The sequence below is a fragment of the Arvicola amphibius genome, chromosome 4, assembly GCF_903992535.2.
Source record: "Arvicola amphibius chromosome 4, mArvAmp1.2, whole genome shotgun sequence".
In the NCBI taxonomy this organism is placed as follows: Eukaryota; Metazoa; Chordata; class Mammalia; order Rodentia; family Cricetidae; genus Arvicola; species Arvicola amphibius.
Window position 1 is genome coordinate 71067254 of NC_052050.1, and position 19046 is coordinate 71086299.

At 46.6% G+C, this 19046-nt stretch overlaps 1 protein-coding gene across 1 annotated transcript in view; it reads right to left on the reverse strand.

The window, feature by feature from the left end:
* Nucleotides 1–19046, reverse strand: part of Gfpt2 (glutamine-fructose-6-phosphate transaminase 2) — a 45496-nt gene that overhangs the window by 14632 nt on the left and 11818 nt on the right. The window contains exons 2-12 of the mRNA XM_038327321.1: nucleotides 17660–17767; nucleotides 14916–15014; nucleotides 13242–13367; nucleotides 11739–11797; nucleotides 10976–11110; nucleotides 8455–8516; nucleotides 4167–4246; nucleotides 3538–3655; nucleotides 1087–1250; nucleotides 622–717; nucleotides 440–537 (exon numbers count right to left, since the gene is read on the reverse strand). Of these exons, the coding sequence (XP_038183249.1) occupies nucleotides 440–537; nucleotides 622–717; nucleotides 1087–1250; nucleotides 3538–3655; nucleotides 4167–4246; nucleotides 8455–8516; nucleotides 10976–11110; nucleotides 11739–11797; nucleotides 13242–13367; nucleotides 14916–15014; nucleotides 17660–17767 (1145 nt within the window). The remainder of the gene's footprint in view (nucleotides 1–439; nucleotides 538–621; nucleotides 718–1086; nucleotides 1251–3537; nucleotides 3656–4166; nucleotides 4247–8454; nucleotides 8517–10975; nucleotides 11111–11738; nucleotides 11798–13241; nucleotides 13368–14915; nucleotides 15015–17659; nucleotides 17768–19046) is intronic.

Here is a 19046-nt window from a genome sequence, read left to right on the forward strand (position 1 = left end):
GCGCACACCTTTAATCCCAGCACTCAGGGAGGCAGAGGCAGATGGATTTCTGTGAGTTCAAGGCCAGCCTGGTCTACAAGAGCTAGTTCCAGGACAGGCTCCAAAGCTACAGAGAAACCCTGTCTCGACACCCCCCTCCCCAAAAAAAGAATAGACTCTGAAGTCAGTAATGGGCTTTATAGGGACACTAGGCACTGGGCTTCAAGGACAGTTTATGACACGATGCCTTGCTGTCCCAGTGGTATGGGAACTTCAGTCACTCACAGGCCACCTCACCTGAAGAAAGGACTCAGTACACTTCTCAGGCTCACTCACGGGAATGAGTACAAGGACTTGGTCAAATCCAGAGGCCAGTGTATTACAGCACTGTGACCAGCATCTTGGTCTTGGCTGCTGTTAACCTCCCAGGACTACCTAAGATCTGATGGATCGCACTTACAGCCACAGCAGCGTGGTAGCTGGTTCCACAGCCAATCACGATGAGCCTTCGGCATCGTCGAATCTCCTTCAAATGATCCTTCAAGCCACCCAGGAGCACTGCAGGACACGAGGCAGGGTATTAATGTTGACCCTACATAGGCCTGCATTCAGCGGAGCAAGGCATGGACAGGGGCTTCCTACCTGTGTTGGTCTCAAAATTCACCCGACCTCTCATGGTATTAAAGACTGATTCTGGCTGCTCGAAGATCTCCTTCTGCATAAATGCACTGAAGTTACCTGGCCAGGGAGACATCACCAAGGTAAGTAACTCTAATTTAGATAAATTTTTATAGCTTCACTGTAAACCGGGAAAGCGTAGGAAAAGGCTTAAAACACTGTCTCTTTGTAATTTTTCTGCCAAGATGTCACCATGCCACAGGGCTGGTATTTCCCACAAAGCCCCCCAAAGATTTTAAAGAGTGTCAGCAGGCATCTTTCTGTCTGATGTTATGGAAACAAACCAGATGAAAGAGGGTCAGATACAGTGACCATCCAGTTCACACATTAGCTCCTGCAGTTTTGAGGACTTGGGGTCCCCTCCATCCTCTGACCACTGAGCGCCTGCTCTTCGAGGCAAGTGCACGGGAACTCCTGGAAGATACCTGCCTTTCATTATTTGCTGCAGTTCCATCTGCAAGGTCTGGATGGCTCTGGAGGGGTCATCACTAGCTGAGCGCTTGATTCGATGAATGGAGAGTTTCCCATCAGCCACTGCGGCGATGTCATCATCTTCCAAGAAGATGACCCGGTTGGTGTGTTCTATGATGGCACTGGAAGGAGGGAAAAAAAGACATCAGAGGACATCAGAGTTCATGTTCTACCTTTAAAAGTTACAAGGTGGCAGCCGCTTGCTGTTTCTCAGGCATGGGATCCTTATCATTTTAGGCAGGACAGTGGCATTACAGTAAAAAGATCCACAGGCAAGCCCTCCCATACGCTACACGTCTCTCTCCCATCAATTATTTTGAACTCTAACCTTAATCTTAACCCAGTAGAAAACGTATGGGAACACACCATTTCTTCAGCAAACATTTTACATGTATCTCTTAAATCTTAAGGGCTAAATTTTAACCTATTTTAATACTAACATTCTTTTCAAACTTAACAGTTCACCTCCGAATCATCAAATATCTAATGTGTTCAAATCCTCCTCCCAGAAAATCTAACGGATGTCTTTTTATGATTGGTTTCTTCAAATAAGGTCATGGCACCTTTGGAGGGGTTGGGAAAACATACACTATTCTGACTATAAAAAAAAATAAGTGAGCACTTGCTTGAGACATGCTGAATATATATAAAGCACTTGCTTGAGACATGTCATAGCATTGTGTGGAGGCCAGAGGGGAACGGACAGGTGTCACTTCGCCCTTCCAGCACGTGGGTCTGAGGATCATCTTGGCTGCGAGAGCCTGAACTCACAGAACCATCTTGTTCGCTCAGCACTTGAATCTTATAACTACACAGTTTATGAAGACAAGTTTCTCCTTATATAATAGACTCTAGCTAATAAAGAACAAATGATAGAATAGTTCATGGATTACTAGTTATGAGTAACTCGAGTCAAGGATCTTGAATGGCTGTTGAAACCAAGAGGGGACAGCTGAGAGAATCTTCAGCCAATGAATAAGGACTTGAGCCTCTGGTTAAGTACAGAGAGAGAAATGATGGACTAGTATTGCCTTCTGATGGAAGGACACACTACCACACATGTAATCTCGCTAAAACCTGAGTGAGATCTAACTTCTAGACGCTCGCTGCCCCAGTTGGCCTCAACTCTCAACCTGGCACAGCCTAGAGTCACCTGAGAAGGGAGGGAGTCCTAACTGAGGGATTATCCAGATCAGATCGGGCTGTGGGGGACTGTGGGGGGCTGTGGGTGTGTCGGAGGGAGGTTGTCATGATTGCTAATTGATGGAGGAGGCTCCTCCCACTGTGGGCAGCACCATTCCCTGGGCAGGTGGTCCTGGGCAGTATAAGACAGCTAGCTAGGTGGGAATCAGCAAGTGAGCCGAGGAGCAGCTTTCCTCCATGGTTTATACTGCTGGAGTTCCTGCCCTGACTTTCTTTGTTGATGGAAAGTGACCAGAAAGGATAAGCTGAAAAACACTTCCCCTCCCCTCAGTTCCTTTGGTTGTCATACTTGTCACAGGCACGGAATGAAACGAGAACGCTGAGAGGCTTGGTTAAAGTGTGGCCGTTCTCACTGTTAAGACTCTACAGTGCTTAATCATAGGAGAAGCTTCTAGAAGGAATGAGGTAGGTCTGGTCCCTGCTGACAGCTCAGCAGTGACTGCTAAGATTCCCACATCTTTCTTCTCTGGAAAGCTGCCAGTATTGGTTCTCACAGCTTGTCAGATGGCTTTAAAAGGGTGTAATTATTTTGCCTATGAACACTATTTCATCTCCCCCCACCCCGGCATCCGTGCCTTTTTTAATTTTAGAAACACCTGTGTCGGGGCTGGAGAGATGGCTTAGTGGTTAAGAGCACTGACTGCTCTTCCAGAGGTCCTGAGTTCAATTCCCAGCAACCACATGGTGGCTCACAGCCATCAATGAGACCTGGCGCCCCCTTCTGGCTTGCGGGCACACATGGAGGGAATGCTGTACACATAATAAAGAAATAAATATTAAAAAAAAACACCTGTGTCACTGACTATACGGTAAGAGCTCAGTGGTTTTGAGCACTTCTACAAAACGAGGACTTCAGCCAGTTATAATGCCCAGATACCACTTACAGGTAACCAAAATCTGTTCCAAGTTGTAGCTCTCTTGTTTACCCTCACCCCACCCTCTCTTTTTCCCCTTTCTCCCCCATCCCAACTTTTCTTTCCCTGTGCCTGTGTACCTCTAAAATTTAAAATATCTCAGACTGGCGAGGTAGCTCAGGGGGTAAGGGTGCTTGCCACTTGCCACCAAGTGGGACAACCTCAATTCAGTCCTGGGGAGAGATTCAACTCCTACAAGCTGTCCTCTGACCTACATAGGTGCTCCAAGTGTGCACAGACAGTGACTCTTTGGGTACACGGTCCCAGGGAAACAGTAAAGATGCTGAGCTACCTTGCATCCGAAGCAAAGAAGAACTCCACAGCTTTGTCGCCCACGGCGTGCAGACATGTGGAGCTGTCCAGCCGCTTCATCCTGGTCTTGCAGATATTCTTCACATTCTCGATATTGCCTAGTAAACATAAGAACGGGTTGCGAGTCTCAGCAGGCTGCTTTATTTGCATACCACATGGCAAGGAACCCATTTTCCTCTTTTGAATATTGTGTGGGAGAAATCTGCCATTTTTAGCTATGGCTGTGCCAGCCAAATCACGTAAAAAGCTCCCCCAAATAGCTCAGTAGTGCTGAAAGAGCACTTAAATGGCTGTGGTGGGAGAGAGCAAGGCGAATGAAAACAGCCCAAAGAAGCTCGAATCAGGGCACAGTTACCATTCTCCCCAGTTGCCTGCCGCTCCCTCTATTACTGTGCAGGTCTCAAAATATTCACAATGACATGCTTTTTTTAAAGGATGGAGCTGAGTCTCCGTCCATTGCATGAGCATCTTTGAAACCGGGAGCCGCACAGCAGCTGGGTCCAAGACAAGAGTGTTGGGGGTGCTGACGGTATGGCTGCCTCGAGACAGAGCTGGCTGCAAGGGGGTGGCTACCCTGCAGCTGACTGCTGATGTTTTCAGGGAACTCACATGTCCGATATAAGATGGGGATCTGCTCTGTAGAGAGTTTGTATTTGCTTCGTACCCCGATGAGCAGTGGGCTGCCTCTCCTGCGGGAAGAAGATATCAAGTGACCCATCACTTTGAGACCCCGGGTCTCTTCTCAGCCTCTTGGTACACCCTCCTTTCCCTGGACATCTTGACCATAAGATGATGCCTTCCAGGTTTTGAGCAGGGGCCAACAGACTGGCATGAAGATGCCAGCTCCCTCATATCATCTCCCAGGTATCTGACCAATTAGCCTAGTATCGTGCTCTCCCCACTTTAATGAGATGTTGAGCTCCCAGGTCTCCAAATCTCCATAAGCAGCTAACCCACATGGCTGGGACTCAGGGGCTGGACATTTACCATGAGAGAAAGGCCCGATGTACACAGAATATGGAGAAATTATATGCAAATACTGCCCTATGCTATTTTATACAAGGGACCTGAGTGTCTAATGATTTTGGTATCTGGACAGGGTTTAGTGCCAGAACTCCCAGAGATACCAAGGGAAGACAGTACTGTACTCTGTGGGCTGCAAAGGGCAGTTTCCAGCATAGTCGTACCTTGGCTTAAGTGATACCTAAGGGAAACTTAGAATCTTTGACCTGTACAAAATGGGTTTAGTCACAAAGGAAACAGTGACTTTCCCAAAGAAGAGTCTCCCAGGAATGACAGAAGCTGATGTGGGTGAGGCCTTGGTGCCCGTCTGTCACCAGCACCAGGCTCTCTGATTATCATGGGATAGACTCTTCAGTGTGCACTTCATAGTATTTCCTTCCTGCTTACTACTGCTTTGACCTAAGCTTGTTGAAGGTATTAAATCATGAGATTTGTTTATTTATTTATTTATGAGACAGGCTTTTTCTGTGTAATGACCCAGGCTGTCCTAAAACTCTCTTTGTAGACCAGGCTGGCCTCGAACTCGGAGAGATCCACCTGCCTCTGCTTCCCACGTGCTGGGATTAAATAAAGATGTGCACCACCACCGTCTGGCTTTAGGTCATGATCTTAACGGCATCCTGCCTTCCAAATGCAATTCTCTGCTTTATCTGATAGATTACAGCACTCACATCAAACAAGTAGATCACTTCCATAATTCATACAATTTAGATCTCTGCATCTTAGAACCCAGGCAGGCAACACTCCAGGACCGTAGTTCCTCACTGCCCTGTCTGTCAATGCAGGATATGGTAGTACCGCCTCCAAATGAGCGCTGGGGAGATAGTTCAGCTGACCAAGTGGCTACCATGAGGACCTCAGTCAGGACCCCCAAAAAGCTACTTAAAAGGGGAACACAATGGGTGGTGTGTACGTCCATAAGCCCCGCAGATGGGGAGGGGAGGCAGGAGAACACAGACTGGAGACACATGGCTCCTTGGAATTCATTAGCCAGCCAGCCTACAGCTGGGTGGATGGGCGAGCTCCAGGTTCGATGATACCGTATCTCAGAACATAGAGTGAAGGGGCTGGGTGACGACTCAGTAGTTAACAGCACGCACTGATCTTGCATAGGACCTAAATCTAGTCGCTAACACCCCCACGGTGTCTCATCGCTATCCACAAGTCCAGTTCTATTCATAAGTCCAGATCTGATGCCCTCTGTGTTCTGACCTCTGTGGGCAGCAGGCACACAAGTGGTACAAATACATACGTGCAAGCAAAACACTCACCTTACACATAAGAGAAAACACCTGATGTGGACCTCTAGCCTCCACATACACGTGCACCCTCATGCACACTTGTATACAGTGGCACACGCACGCGCGCACACACACACACACACACACACACACACACACACGCAAACAGTGTAAGCCTGAAACTGCAGACCGTGAACTCAATACACACAAGGTCTTCATATGTATTCACATATGATAGTTCATTTAGGTTCAGTAAGAGACTAATAACAACAACAACAAAATAAAAAAAATAAGACTTACCACAACAAAAGTTATTTTAAACTTTGAGTTGTCTGTTTCTGGACCTTGTTTGACCACAGACAACTGAAACCTTAGCGTGTCACACTTTACCTTGAGTGGGGGTGGGGAGGGGGCTTCTGTAGCTAGAGTGGACTGGGTGCTTTCTCCTCCAGCATGTTAACTGACTAATAAGAAAACTCTGAATACACTTTGTTAGGACCACCGAAGGTTGTTCCAAGAATTTGACTTCAGTAGAGTGGGTTAATATTTTGTCTTGAACAATTTCTTTCTCATATAGACTGATGTGCTGTTAGTCTTTGAAAGTTTTGAAGAACAATTATCCATCTGAAATATATCTCCATACATCTAAAAAACCTAACTAGCATGACTACAAGCTTGACTATTGTAGATGACTATCTATTAACCTGTATTTCTTAATTATACATTACATTTTTAAATGAGCTGCAAACATAATACCTTAATCAAGAGCAGAAATATACATATAACAAAATTGACCTTAAATTTGTATCAACAGACCATGATCCGTACCAATGCAAAGTATCCATCTCTATAGCAAACTACTTGTTTATTAATAGTCTGGATCCAGCCCATATACAGGCATTTTCTGAGTCTGCCTGAATCAGACACACCCCTATCATTTCTTTAGCAATGGCAGGCCTGTTCCTCATGAGCACTGACGTACTCAAGACCCCCTCTTCTGGTTTCTTGAAATAGGGGACAAAGTTCGGAAAGACTGAGGAAAAAGTGCTGAGTACCCTGACTATCTTTGTATCATCCTTTGTTGTGTCTAAAACTAATCTGAGACCTTGTTCTGGGTCCAGCGAGGAGCTAGCTCAGATCGCCCGGAAATATTGATAGGGCTCACACACTGATAATAGTGCTTAGGGGTATCTGGGTTTGTGGGTAAATGGCTCCCTGATCTTATTGTTCAGATCAAGCTCTCCTTTAAGACGCAGAGACCCCCTGAGATGTCCCAAGGGCCGGTCTGGATGGTCCAGCCATCCATTACAGGCAATTTAGAAAACTCGGGCTTTATTGCTTCCTCGCCCCACATTCATTTGAAACAGTAATATCACGTTATAAGATTTCCAAGGGAGCTTCTAGATTTGCTAGGGAGCAGCTGGTATTTTGTAATTCTATTCTATGATTTGATGAGATTATATTTCAAATGACATATTTGTCCCTGCCCCAAGGAAAAAAGTAAGACTATGATAAATTCAACTGATTTTCTGGGTAGCCATTGTGACAGCCTTCAAGGGACAGTCTCACTCACTCTGATCAGGTCTCCCAGGGCCACACATATATTCTAAATGGCTCCTTTGTGCTTTTAGAATAAAGCCGGCAGCCCACGGAACACCTAAGTCCCTTAGAGCTGGGCTGCTTTTACCAGACCCTCCACTCACCAACTAGCCTGTCAAGTTCACGGGGCAATGTCTGTAACTGCCTGATTCATGACTGTCCCCAAGCCTAGCCTGCAGCAGGTATCAGTAAACATCCATGGAGATGGGAAGTCCTACCTAGGAACCCTCTGTCCTAGGAGGCGGGAGAGCCACACTTCCTGGGGAAGCAGTTACTACTCCCTGCCTTCCTTTCCTGGGTTGATGTCTGAGTCAGTCTCAGATCCCTGGTCCAGTGGCCTTCCCAGCCCCACCACAAAGCAGCACCACTCCCTGTCTTTCTCTGGCCTCTGGAGCAAGCATCCTGAAAAGAGACTGGATGTCCCAAGGTCGTCTCCAGAAACCTGCTCATAGTAAGGGTTCAACAAATGTTAGTTGGATCTCTAGGTGAGTGGAGGATCAATCCATCTGAGTATAAAATAAAAAGATGACATTTAATCTAATTCTATGAATCTAGTCAGCAGTGAAGTGCCTTTGAGACGGGCTCCAGCAGAGGAATGCAGGGCCTGATCCAGACTTCTTAGGTGAACCCTATTATGTCCCTACCACATGGGTGACAAGGGATAAGCTTTGGGCTTTTAAGAACTTTTTTAAAAAAAATGCATTATTAGTTTATTTATTTGGTTTTTTGAGACAGGGTTTCTCTGTAGATTTGGAGCCTGTCCTGGAACTAGCTCTTGTAGACCAGGCTGGCCTCAAACTCACAGAGATCCGCCTGCCTCTGCCTCCCGAGTACTGGGAATAAAGGCGGGCGCCACCACCGCTTCACCTACGTTTTCCGTTTTAAAAACAAGAGCTCTAGCACCACTGGCCACTGCAATGCAGTGATGTCCTTTAGACCCAACAAGCGCTCTGCAGTTTGCAAGAACCCCTAAGTTCAAACCAAATGATTTGATCGTATTTATGCCTTCGTTCCTGGAAGCACTAATGCCTTACCTTGTGGCAACAGCTTCTCCCGGGTAGTGGATGCTCTTGAAAACCAATGCAAAGGCGCCTTCCTGAAAACACAGCAGAGAAAGGTGAAGGCCTATGGAGTAGCAATTGCTCTAACTGATCAAGCCTCTGCAGGCACTGATCCAGGCAGGGAGACCCCAGCTCCTCTCTGTGGCAGATGCGGGTGGCATAACGATCTGAGTACAGAGGTAGCTTATGGAGGATGCCATTAAAGCGAAAGCCAAACAGATGACCTCAGCTAAAGCCGCAGAGAGTGAGAGTCAGGGCTAGAGAAACCCAGCACTGAGCCTCAGGAAGGGGCCTGTTCAGGGAGTAGCTGGAAGGTTCAAGGGTTTGATCAGTGTAACTCAACACTGGGTCCAACCTGGGATCCAGTTCTGGCTTTATCCCTTCCCTTAATTAGGCAATTGCTCCAGCCACCTTCATGCCTCAGTTTCCTTATCTGCTACCCAGAAGACAGCAGTTCTATCTGTATGACTTTGAGGCTCAAGGCTAATGCACTTAAGTGATTAGAATGGTCCCTGGACTTTAGAGCATCCAGGAGAACTGGTCTTGTTAATTCTCTTATTATCATTTCTGTGGCTGTGACTGTGCCTCATTTTGCTATTGGCACAAAGCTAGAACTGGACTCCAGTTTTCCTAATTCAGGACTACCAATTTCTTTGCTGAGATTTACTTATTTGATTAATGTGCATGCATATTTGTCTACATGACTTTATGTGTGCTATGTGTGTGCAGTGCTCACAGAGGCCACAAGAGGGCGACAGATCCCCTGGAAATGGAGTTACAGGAGTTACAGGAGTTACAGGGTGGGCAACCCAACATGGGTGCTGGAAACTGAACCTGGGTTCTTTACAAGATCAGTAAGCATTAACCATAGAGCCTTCTCTCCAGCTTACCCAATGTCTTTTTTAATTTAAATTCTTCATGAAAAATTATCCCAGAGTGAGCATGCCCAGACTTGTTCTTGCCACTACTCCCTAGAGTACCCAATGTAGTGAAACAATCTCTACATGATTTTCTGCTATATTAGGTATTATATTTAATATATAAATCTAGAGATAATTTAAAACACATGGAGCGATGTGCACAGGTTATATACAAATATACAAATACTATGACAGTTTATTTAAAACTTGATTTGGGTCTTTGATTAGGGTCTAGGAACCAATTCATACTAGTACCAAGGAATGGCACTATAGAATACGCTATAATTTAGAGATAGGTCCTCTAAATCTTGGACCCCCAAAAGAGGGTGACACAGATCAAAGGGTTTTGGTGGTGATTCTCTCTAAACACTTTGACTGTAGGCTGACTTATCCAAAACCATGGCATGCTAACCCACAGCACTCTCTGACCCAATGAGGCCTGGATTCTGGGACTTGAATACCATGTCCAGGCTGCTGTAGCCTTGGACCAGTTCCTGGGTGGCATGGTACCTTAGGGATGGGCTCTGAGATAGCCAAACCCCTTTTCCTGTCTCCCATCCCATGCAGGCCCTGACTACTCCACTTCCTCTGAGGAAAGTTATCCTCCTTGGACAAGGTCCCAAGCCCCATGTCTGTCCCCCTGGACAAGGCCCCAACCCCTGTGTTTGTTTCCCTGGACAAGACCCCAACCCCTGTGTCTATTCCCCTGGACAAGTCCCCAACCCCCCCTATCTATTCCCCAGGACAAGCCCCCAACCCCCATGTCTATTCCCCTGGACAAGTCCCCAACCCCCACGTCTATTCCCCTGGACATGTCCCCAACCCCCATGTCTATTCCCCTGGACAATCCCCCAGGTCCCATGTCTATCTCTCTGAACAAGCTCATCGCTCCGGTGTCTATTCCCCTTTGGGAGGAGCTGTGGCTCTTGAGTCTGGCTGGCTGGCTGACGCATCCCCAGTTTCTCCTGCTGGCTTTCCTGGGCCTCTCCCACTGACTTCAGCATTTTCCTGTGCTCTGATCTCTCCTATCACAAAACCACAATCTTCTCCTGGAACAGCAAACATCTCTCGTGCCCTAGCTGTTGCTATGCACCCTTAAAAAGCAGATAGCTCGGAAACCTATTCCTGTGTGCTCTATGCACGTCCGCCTTCTCCCCTCCTCCCTGCTTTCCTTTCTCATTTTGTACTTAATTGTGGGCATTTCCCCCGACTGCTCTTCTGACAAGGAGGAAAGGCTACAATTCCAGGTCTCCAACATCAGTCACAGTTCATCTGATTAGCATATGACAGTGAGAGATGACAATATGAACAGCTACGCTTGCACATGCTCACAAGCCATGGTTATAAAAGCCACAGATTAGAATGCCAGCCACCGTCTCAGAGGGGCTAAAAGGAAGTAAACATTCCGTTGGATATTCACTCCCCAAACTGGACTTTCTCCAGATTCTACAGGAATAAAACATTGTAAGTACATGTTCTCTACGCGAATTCTCTTTCCCCCTCAGCACCTTGTGGGGATCTGCACAAGCTACAAATGAAGATGTGTTTAGACAGACGGGGCACTCGTAACTCACCAACTGCTGAATGACTCTTTCGACCAGTGTTGAAAAGGTAATATCCTCAGTCTCTCTGTTGTCGAATACATATTTAATCAGCTTGGCGATGGTCTCCGTGTCTGTTTCTGACTCAAACTCGTAGTCCTTGCTTTCCTGGAAGATGGGGTTGTACCGAGGGTGACCGATTTTGGTCATTGTGCAATGCTGACTGGGCCACCTCCCTCTAGTCCCTTATGATATGACTTAAGGCAAGAACAAGCAAAACTGGGAAGGGACGAGAAACGTCTGCCAGAACCCAGCAGCCAAACACCTCTGAGTCACCCTCTTACCCCCAGAGCCTGTCCCTCCTCAGGAGCTTGTCTTCATCGTTAATCTGAACATTGCAAAAGAGCGGCAGTGATATAAAATATGTGAGTCAAACCCACTCACATCCCAGCTCACACGGCACGACCTTTTCACACCGTGGAAAGGTTCACCGTCTGGCTTCTCAGACCACAGTCTACGTGGTGTCTGAGTGGGTGTGTCGTCTAGTACAAGCTACTCTGCCGAAGCCCAGGTCACATTATTTTGATCCATAGCAGCCTGGAGATAAACACTAAAGCCCTGGCATCTCTCCCCAGACAAGGCCTGAACATGGTTCTCACTCCCGGTGGCGACAGGACCCAGAGTGGGTCTTGCTCAGTTCCCGTGTTTGTTTTGGGAGGGGCACAGGCTCAGTGAAAGTGTCGGGAGGAAGACCAGTGCTGACTCAGATTTGGTTTAGCCAGGGGAAGCCCCTTACCAGAAATTTCCTCAGATCCTTGTAATTTGTGATGATCCCATTATGGATGACAACAAACTCTGGAAGAAAAGTGTGGGGGAGAGAGAAGTGACAGTCAAGCGAGATGCTAAGGGAGATGACTCAACACTGGACACTCTTCCCGAGACGTGTGGCAATCAGGTCTCCTTTGCAGTGACGGCGATGCCTGCATGGATGTCTGCAGCTTACACCCGAAGTAACCTGCCTGTCAGTGGTAAACATCCGGCAGCTGACTCTGTGTGGAACTTTCTTTGGATATTATCAAAAAGGCTTCCAGCTTCCAAAATCACTTATGTCAAATGAAGTCGTGCACCATCAGGCACATTAGTTCTTTTTGTGTGTTTGTTTGTGTGTTCATTTGTTTGTTTTTGTTTTTCAAGATGAGGTCTCTCTGTGTAGCCCTGGGCTGTCCTGGAACTCATTCTGTAGACCAGTCTGGCCTTGAATTTACAGAGATCCACCTGCCTCTGCTGGCATTAAAGGGGTGTGCCACCACTGCCTGGCTCACAGTGTATTCTGAAGTGAGGAGCTTCTGGTATGGCTGGCCTTGTCACTAGGCAGGGAAGGAAGCTGTGTGGTTGCAGCCTCTCCCTCCTCCCCTCAAAACCTTAAACTCTTGACTGCTGAGCCCTGACTCTGGGACCTAGGGCTTGGAGAGGTACTAGACACTAATCATGATTGGCAGTATCACCCGCCTTCGCCCAGGACCACTCTCTGTGGGGTAGGGAAATGAGGCCAGCTGGATGAAGGAGTTCCAAGCTTCTCTTTAGGATCCTAGCCTTCTAGAACACATAGTTCTTCTCATACTATTCTGCTATGGGTTGAATATATCCTTCAAGAGCTCACTGCATGTGACACTGGGTCCCCAGGGTGATCACGTGGCAGGTGGTAGGACCTTTAAGTTCTGGGAAGTTATCGGGGGGATGCTTGCAAAAGAAACTAACAGAGCGCTCCCTGGATCCTCGCTACTTCCGGAGAGTGTGTGTGGTTACGAAGGGAGGCTGCACACTTGGTCCCTACCTCATCTGGTCTGTTTCCTTTTCTGCTTTTTTAGCACGTGGTGTTGAAGCCAAGAGGAGCCTCACCAGAGGTCAGACAGATGCCCTGCCCGATCACAGATTTTCTGTCCCTAAAACTGAGACCTAAATAAATCTCCTTTCTTTATAAGTACTCAGCCCCAGGTCTGTTGCTATAGTGATGAAAAATGAACCAATGTGCTGCTTTATTTCACTCCTGGAACGAATTCCAAAGAGCCCTTGTGAGGAAAATGCCATCATTTCCCGTGTCCAGGGGACCAGGGGTTGGCCTGACTGAGGCCCAGTGTGGCCCACCAGGATGATAGGGGAGTAGATGCTTAGATGTCTTGAGAGGATTCAGCAGGTGAGAAAGGCACTTTGAGGTGGGCATGGAAGCCACTCTGGCCAGGATCATCTCTGGTGGGTCATTCAGGGAGAGGTAGACATAGCCTGAACAGGATCCACTTACCATTGTCTTTGTCTGAGCGCTGTGGGTGACTGTTGACAGCATTGGGAACACCGTGGGTGGCCCAGCGTGTGTGGGCAATGCCGAAGTGAGTCTCAAACTCCACCTTCAAGTCCATGCTATCTTGCTCTAAACAAAAAGAAAGCCAATTGCTGTATTCATGTATGCTGTACATGAGTGTTTGTCTGTGTGCATATGTGGTGTATACATGTGTGTTTGCACACATGTGTCTACGTGGTATGTGCATGAACGTTTTCACGTGTGTGGAGGCTGAAGGCTAATGCCAGAGTGCTTTCCCTGATTGGTGGCCACCTTATTCACTGATGCAGAGATTTGTGTTAAACTCAGGAGCTCACCCATTGTGGCTAGCCTTGCTAGCCAGTTTGCTCAGGGAATCCTCTGTCTCTGCCTTTGTGTGTGTGTGTGTGTGTGTGTGTGTGTGTATGTGTGTGTGTGCACTTTTTTTTTCTGAGACAGGGTTTTTCTGTGCAGGCCTGGCTGTCCTGGAGCTCACGCTGTAGACAGGGCTGGCCTTGAACTCACAGAAGTCCACCTGCCTCTGCCTTCTGTGTGCTGGGATTAAAGATATTTGCCACCGCGGCCCTGCTGTCTCTGTCTTTTGACAGCTGGAATTACTGCCATGCCTACCTGGCATTTAAAGAGGTACTAGGATCTGAACTCTGGTTCTAGGGCTTGTGTGGCAAGCAAAGCCATCTCTTTGGACAACTGTCTGTACTTTAAAAACAATTATTGGTAGCTGGGTGGTGGTGACTCACAGCACTTGGAAAGCAGAGGCAGGCAGATCTCTAAATTCATGGCTGGTTTACAGATAGCCAGTGTTACACAGAGAAACCCTGTCTCAAGAGAAGAGGAAAAAGAGCATTGGCATAGCACCACTAAGACAAAGTAGTTTCATTATATTAAACATACCATCTTAATTGATGACCTACCTTTAATGTCAGTCACACATGGCAGACACCACAGGGATATACCACATCTGGGTACTACCTATATTGTTAAGTTTTACTTCGTGTTTATCAGAAACTGAACCCATTTCATTTTCCCTTTTGAGCCAGGGCCGTAGTAGCCCTGGAGCTCACTACATAAACCAAACTGGCCTCAAGTGGACAGCTATACTTCTCTCTGCCGTAGCCTCCCAGGTGCCAGGATTACAAACTAGGGCCACGATGTCTTACTTTTCTTTCCTTTTTTCCTTTTTGTTGTTGTTGTTTTGTTTCCTAAGACGTTGTTTCTCTGTTTAGCCCTGGCTGTCCTGAAACACACTCTGTAGACCAGGCTGGCTTTGAACTCATCTGCCCATAGTGCTGGGATTAAAGGCCTGTACTACCACCACCCGACTTGCCCTTATTTCTTAATCATAATAAGTTGATTTAGTAAGGAAAAGGATACATACATATATAAGTAAAAAAGCAGTATTGTGTGCCAGAATAATTCAAGTAAATGTGTAAGTATTAAAATAGGTTTTAGAATCTCCACATAGAGCTGCTTAAAATAAAACATCCTACACTTTGAGACAGTCTTACAACACGGCCTTAACCCTTCTGATAGTCACCCAAGTGTAGACAATTTTTCAGTCTCAAATGCTGTTGACAATGACGTATTTTCAAGGGACCTGTGTGCCAGCCATCACTCTGACACAGAGCATTTCCTACTTACTGTAAAGTTCTTCATCCAGAGCCTTCACTTTCCCCTTTTTCTTCACAAGATGGATGTGCCTTTCTTTGACTTCGTGGTTATTCCCGTCAATGGCCACACCTAGTTTACAGAAAGCACATAGTTCTGATGCTTGCCTATCGCCAACGTGACCCTCAGAAGCACTCGGAAAGAGCCCCTACTCCAAAGAGGCAACCACTGTTCACATATCCGTCACAGTAGAGCAGTTTGCTTATTTTAGACTATCATAAACTTGAAAACATGAACGCTTTTCACGTTGGATTTTAGTTCTGTCACAGCAAGGTGCAGCTGTCATCTCTGTCCAAGGCGTCACAACCCTTGATCAACCAACAGCTGATCAGAAGTCTTGAAAATAAAATAGGGGCTAAGTTGGACCTGAGTTCAGTCTCAGAACACACATAAAAAAGCCAGGCATGAGCTGGACGTTGGTGCACGCCTTTAATCCCAGCACTCTGGAATCAGATCTCTGTGAGTTCGAAGCCATCCTGGCCTACAGAGTGAGTTCCAGGACAGTCAGAGCTACATGGAGAAACCCTGTCTCCAAATAACAAAACAAAACACAGGCATAGTGGTGTATGCTTGTAGAGACAGGTGGACGGATCCTGGGAACTCACAAGCCATTCAGCCTAACCAATCTGCAAGTTCCAAGTCAACAAAAAACATTGTCTCAGAAAATAAAATGGACCTCTGGCTTCCACACCCACATATATGTGCAGTCATATACACAGGTTTACTCAAACACATGAATACACACCAACAAATGAGTTGCATCTGTCCTGAACATTTTTTCTTATCATTAGTTCAGAGACAAATAATTGTAAAAAAAAAAAAAAAAACTATTCATACAGCATTTATATTGCTTCAGATATAAATAATATAAGGATAGTATCTGGGAGGAGGTGACAATAGATCAAATGCTGCAAATGTTGTGCCATCTTATAGAAAGGACAAGAGCATCCCAAGAGTTTGGTATCTTGGGGCCTCCTTGCCCCTTGGTACCAGGAGGTGAGTAAACCACCGAGGTACTGTTTGTTGGCTGCAGCTGGTGCTTCTGGGGACTCTAACCCAGGAACTCACACACACTAAGCAAGAGCTACACCCTCCTCAGCCTTTACCATCCACACTTCTCCCCCAAGCTTCGGGATCAAAGCGAACTATCTCATTCTTCAAGATTATCTGTTTTGAAAGACAAACCCAGGTCAATTTCAAAGTAGCAATGATAGCAATGTGTGCAGGGACCCTGGGCTTGGCTGCCACACCCGCCTTTAAAGGCAAGAGGCCATTCAAAGGCACTTAGCCTGCTGTGCTCTTTGCGTGGTGACCTCCTAGCTCCCTCTATTTGCAAGCCTGTAAACCTAGTCGGGATTGGCCTTTAGTAAAAGAATTTACAAGGACAGACAAGAAGGTTACCCAGTCTCTGGGATTCGTACTTAATTAAACATTCAGTCAGTGGAAGAGGGAACCCCGAGACAGCCACCTGATGAGGACTGGGAAGTGCGTGAGAAAGGGCTTTGAAAGAGAAGGAGGAGGGTAAAACCACAGGGGCTGTGTGGAAGGGCCTGGCTTCCATCTGCTCTGTTCCGTTGTTTTGTGGTCAAGCTACGGTTTCTCTGTGTAGCCTTGTTCGTCCTGGAACTCAGCTCTGTGGACCAGGCTGTCTGTCGCCTCTGCCTCTGCCTCCTGAGAGCTTGGATCAAAGATGTGTGCCACCATGGCCCCCACTGTCCAGCAAAACTAGCTTAATCTTTAACATCCTGACTTACTAAATGTTACAAATTGCATAATGATGACTAACGGGGGGGGAGGGGGAGAGTAAGAAAATTTATTTACAAAAGTGTCCCCATTCTCAAACTAGATAATATCACTGCACAACAGCAGGGGTGCCAAGAAACTGCTAGAAGGGAATTTACTGAGGTGTGATAGGAAGGCAGAGAGCTGCGTATCTATCTAATGTCCCCAGCTTGGTGGACTAAGAGATAGGGATCTACCAGTGGAAAGACCCCCAAATCCATAGCATTGACTCCTCCTTCACCTGATCTCTTTCCGGACCACCCTCACCATCTCTCTCCTCCATCAACATCAGTGTCCGCGTGCGCATTTAACACGCGGTCTCCCCTCTTACGGATGCTGAAGTGCACAGTACCGTATTGTTAGCCGTGCCCCCGAAGCCGCCCCGGGATCTCCAGGACCCATTCATCTCGTACAACTGAAACTTTGTGCCTTTGAGCAATACTGATGAAGCTATGTCTGATCGAGATTTTGTTAGAGATCTTTTTTTTTTAACCCTTGTGTTTGCTTTTCTACTGTTAAAAATAAAATGTTTTCTCAATGTTTCTACAGTTTTGAAACATCTTTAATGAGCAAGTGTGGTTATTCTTGGATTATTAAAAGCAGCTGTGGTGTGACTGAAGGGAGAAAGAAAGAGGCTTGGTCTGCCGCTAGGCAGGGCAATGTTTATTCCCTGTGAGGGGGCATTTCTACCACCCATGTGTGCCGACGGCCAAAATGCCTATAAAAGATGGGATGTGGCCCCTTAAAGGGGCAAAAATGACTCCCGTAGTCCACAAGGGAAACTGGGAAGTGTAGTCTTCACCAGGAAACTACCAGTTGTTATATTAATAAAGGAATGTTTAGAAGTGTCAGGGAAATTACAAGGATGAAAAAGTCCCCGCCACAAAGAACGAGGGTAAGAGAACCAGCCATTGTGGGGTGTCTCAGAGACCTACCTGCCGAGTCATAGCCCCGGTACTCCAGCCGCTGCAGGCCCCTGATTAGGGTTTCAAATATCTCTTTCCTTGTCTTGGGAACCCTGTAATTCATATACGCAAAGATTCCTGTCCAAAGAGAAAAGAAAATGGTGTCTTAAGAAAATACCAGTGTCCTGTTCAGGAATAAATAAATAAATAAATAAATAAATGCCCACCCCACACCAGACAAAGGAGGCATCTCAGAGAGCCCCTAGGCTGCTTGCAGAGGGAAAGCTACCAAGAAGGGTTGTCCCTCCTGTCCTCTGGAAGAGCTGTATTCTGTCAGCCCTTCTCTCCGTGGCAAAGCTCACATGAACCCTCTGTCATGACCCTTGGCCTCGCAGTTGCACTGCAGAGAATTTCTCTTCCACCGACTGGCGATGTGAGGAGCTAGTAAATGGGGGACTCAGAGTAGCAAAAGTAAAGCCATTCTTTCATGTAAGCCCTTGCAAAGCCGGGCACCACCAACAGAGATTAGAAAGAAACACGGAGGGTGTGCCTCAGGAGTGCAAAGAATTGTCTTTATTGCCCTTGTGGCAGGTCCTTCCTCCTCTTTCCTCTTTGGCTGAGAACTCAGAAGGGTACGATCGTGCACATCACCTGTCTGTTTCTCAGTAAAGACCAGGCAGGGGTTTATATCTCAGTCCAATTTGAATCTTCTCAATTACTATCTGCTCTTCCCGAATGACTCAGTTTAAGTCAAGTCAAATTAAAACAAAACAAAACAAAAACCAAACAAAACAAAAACAAACAAACAAAAAAAAAAAAAAAAACTAGCCAGCACAGCTTGTTTCTTTTCCTTCCTTTCTGTATCGAGCTGGGGACTGAGCGAAGGGCTTCCTCATGAGGAAGGCAAGCACTCTGCTAGCTGAGCTGTATATCCTCAGCTCCTGCTCCAAGGACAAATGTAAAAACAGCCAGAATAGAGCCATCTCTTGGGAAAACATTTTTAAGGTAAGATAACAAACCAAGAAGATTCAGTTTGATATTTCATTTTTTTACTTTTTTCCCATAGAGGAAGATGAAGGTCCCTGCTTTAGATCTTTTATAACGACCAGAGTTTGGTCCCCAGCAGTCACATCAGGCAGCACATCTGCAACTCCAGTTAGCTCCAGCTCCAGGGACATCTGATGCCCTCTTCTGGTCTCCAAGGGCAACTGCACGCATGTGTATATACACAACTAGGCACAGGCACATGTACATACATATAGTTTTTTGAAACATGCAGTGTGCTTTTTGTGCAGTTTCACATGTTTTTCCTTTTAGAGAAAAGGGCAGTTTTGACCCAAAGCTTCAGAGTAGCAGAGAGAGAAGCGCTGAGCTAAGAGCTGTGCATACAGCTTGGGTCCCTTTCCTGGCAGCTCAG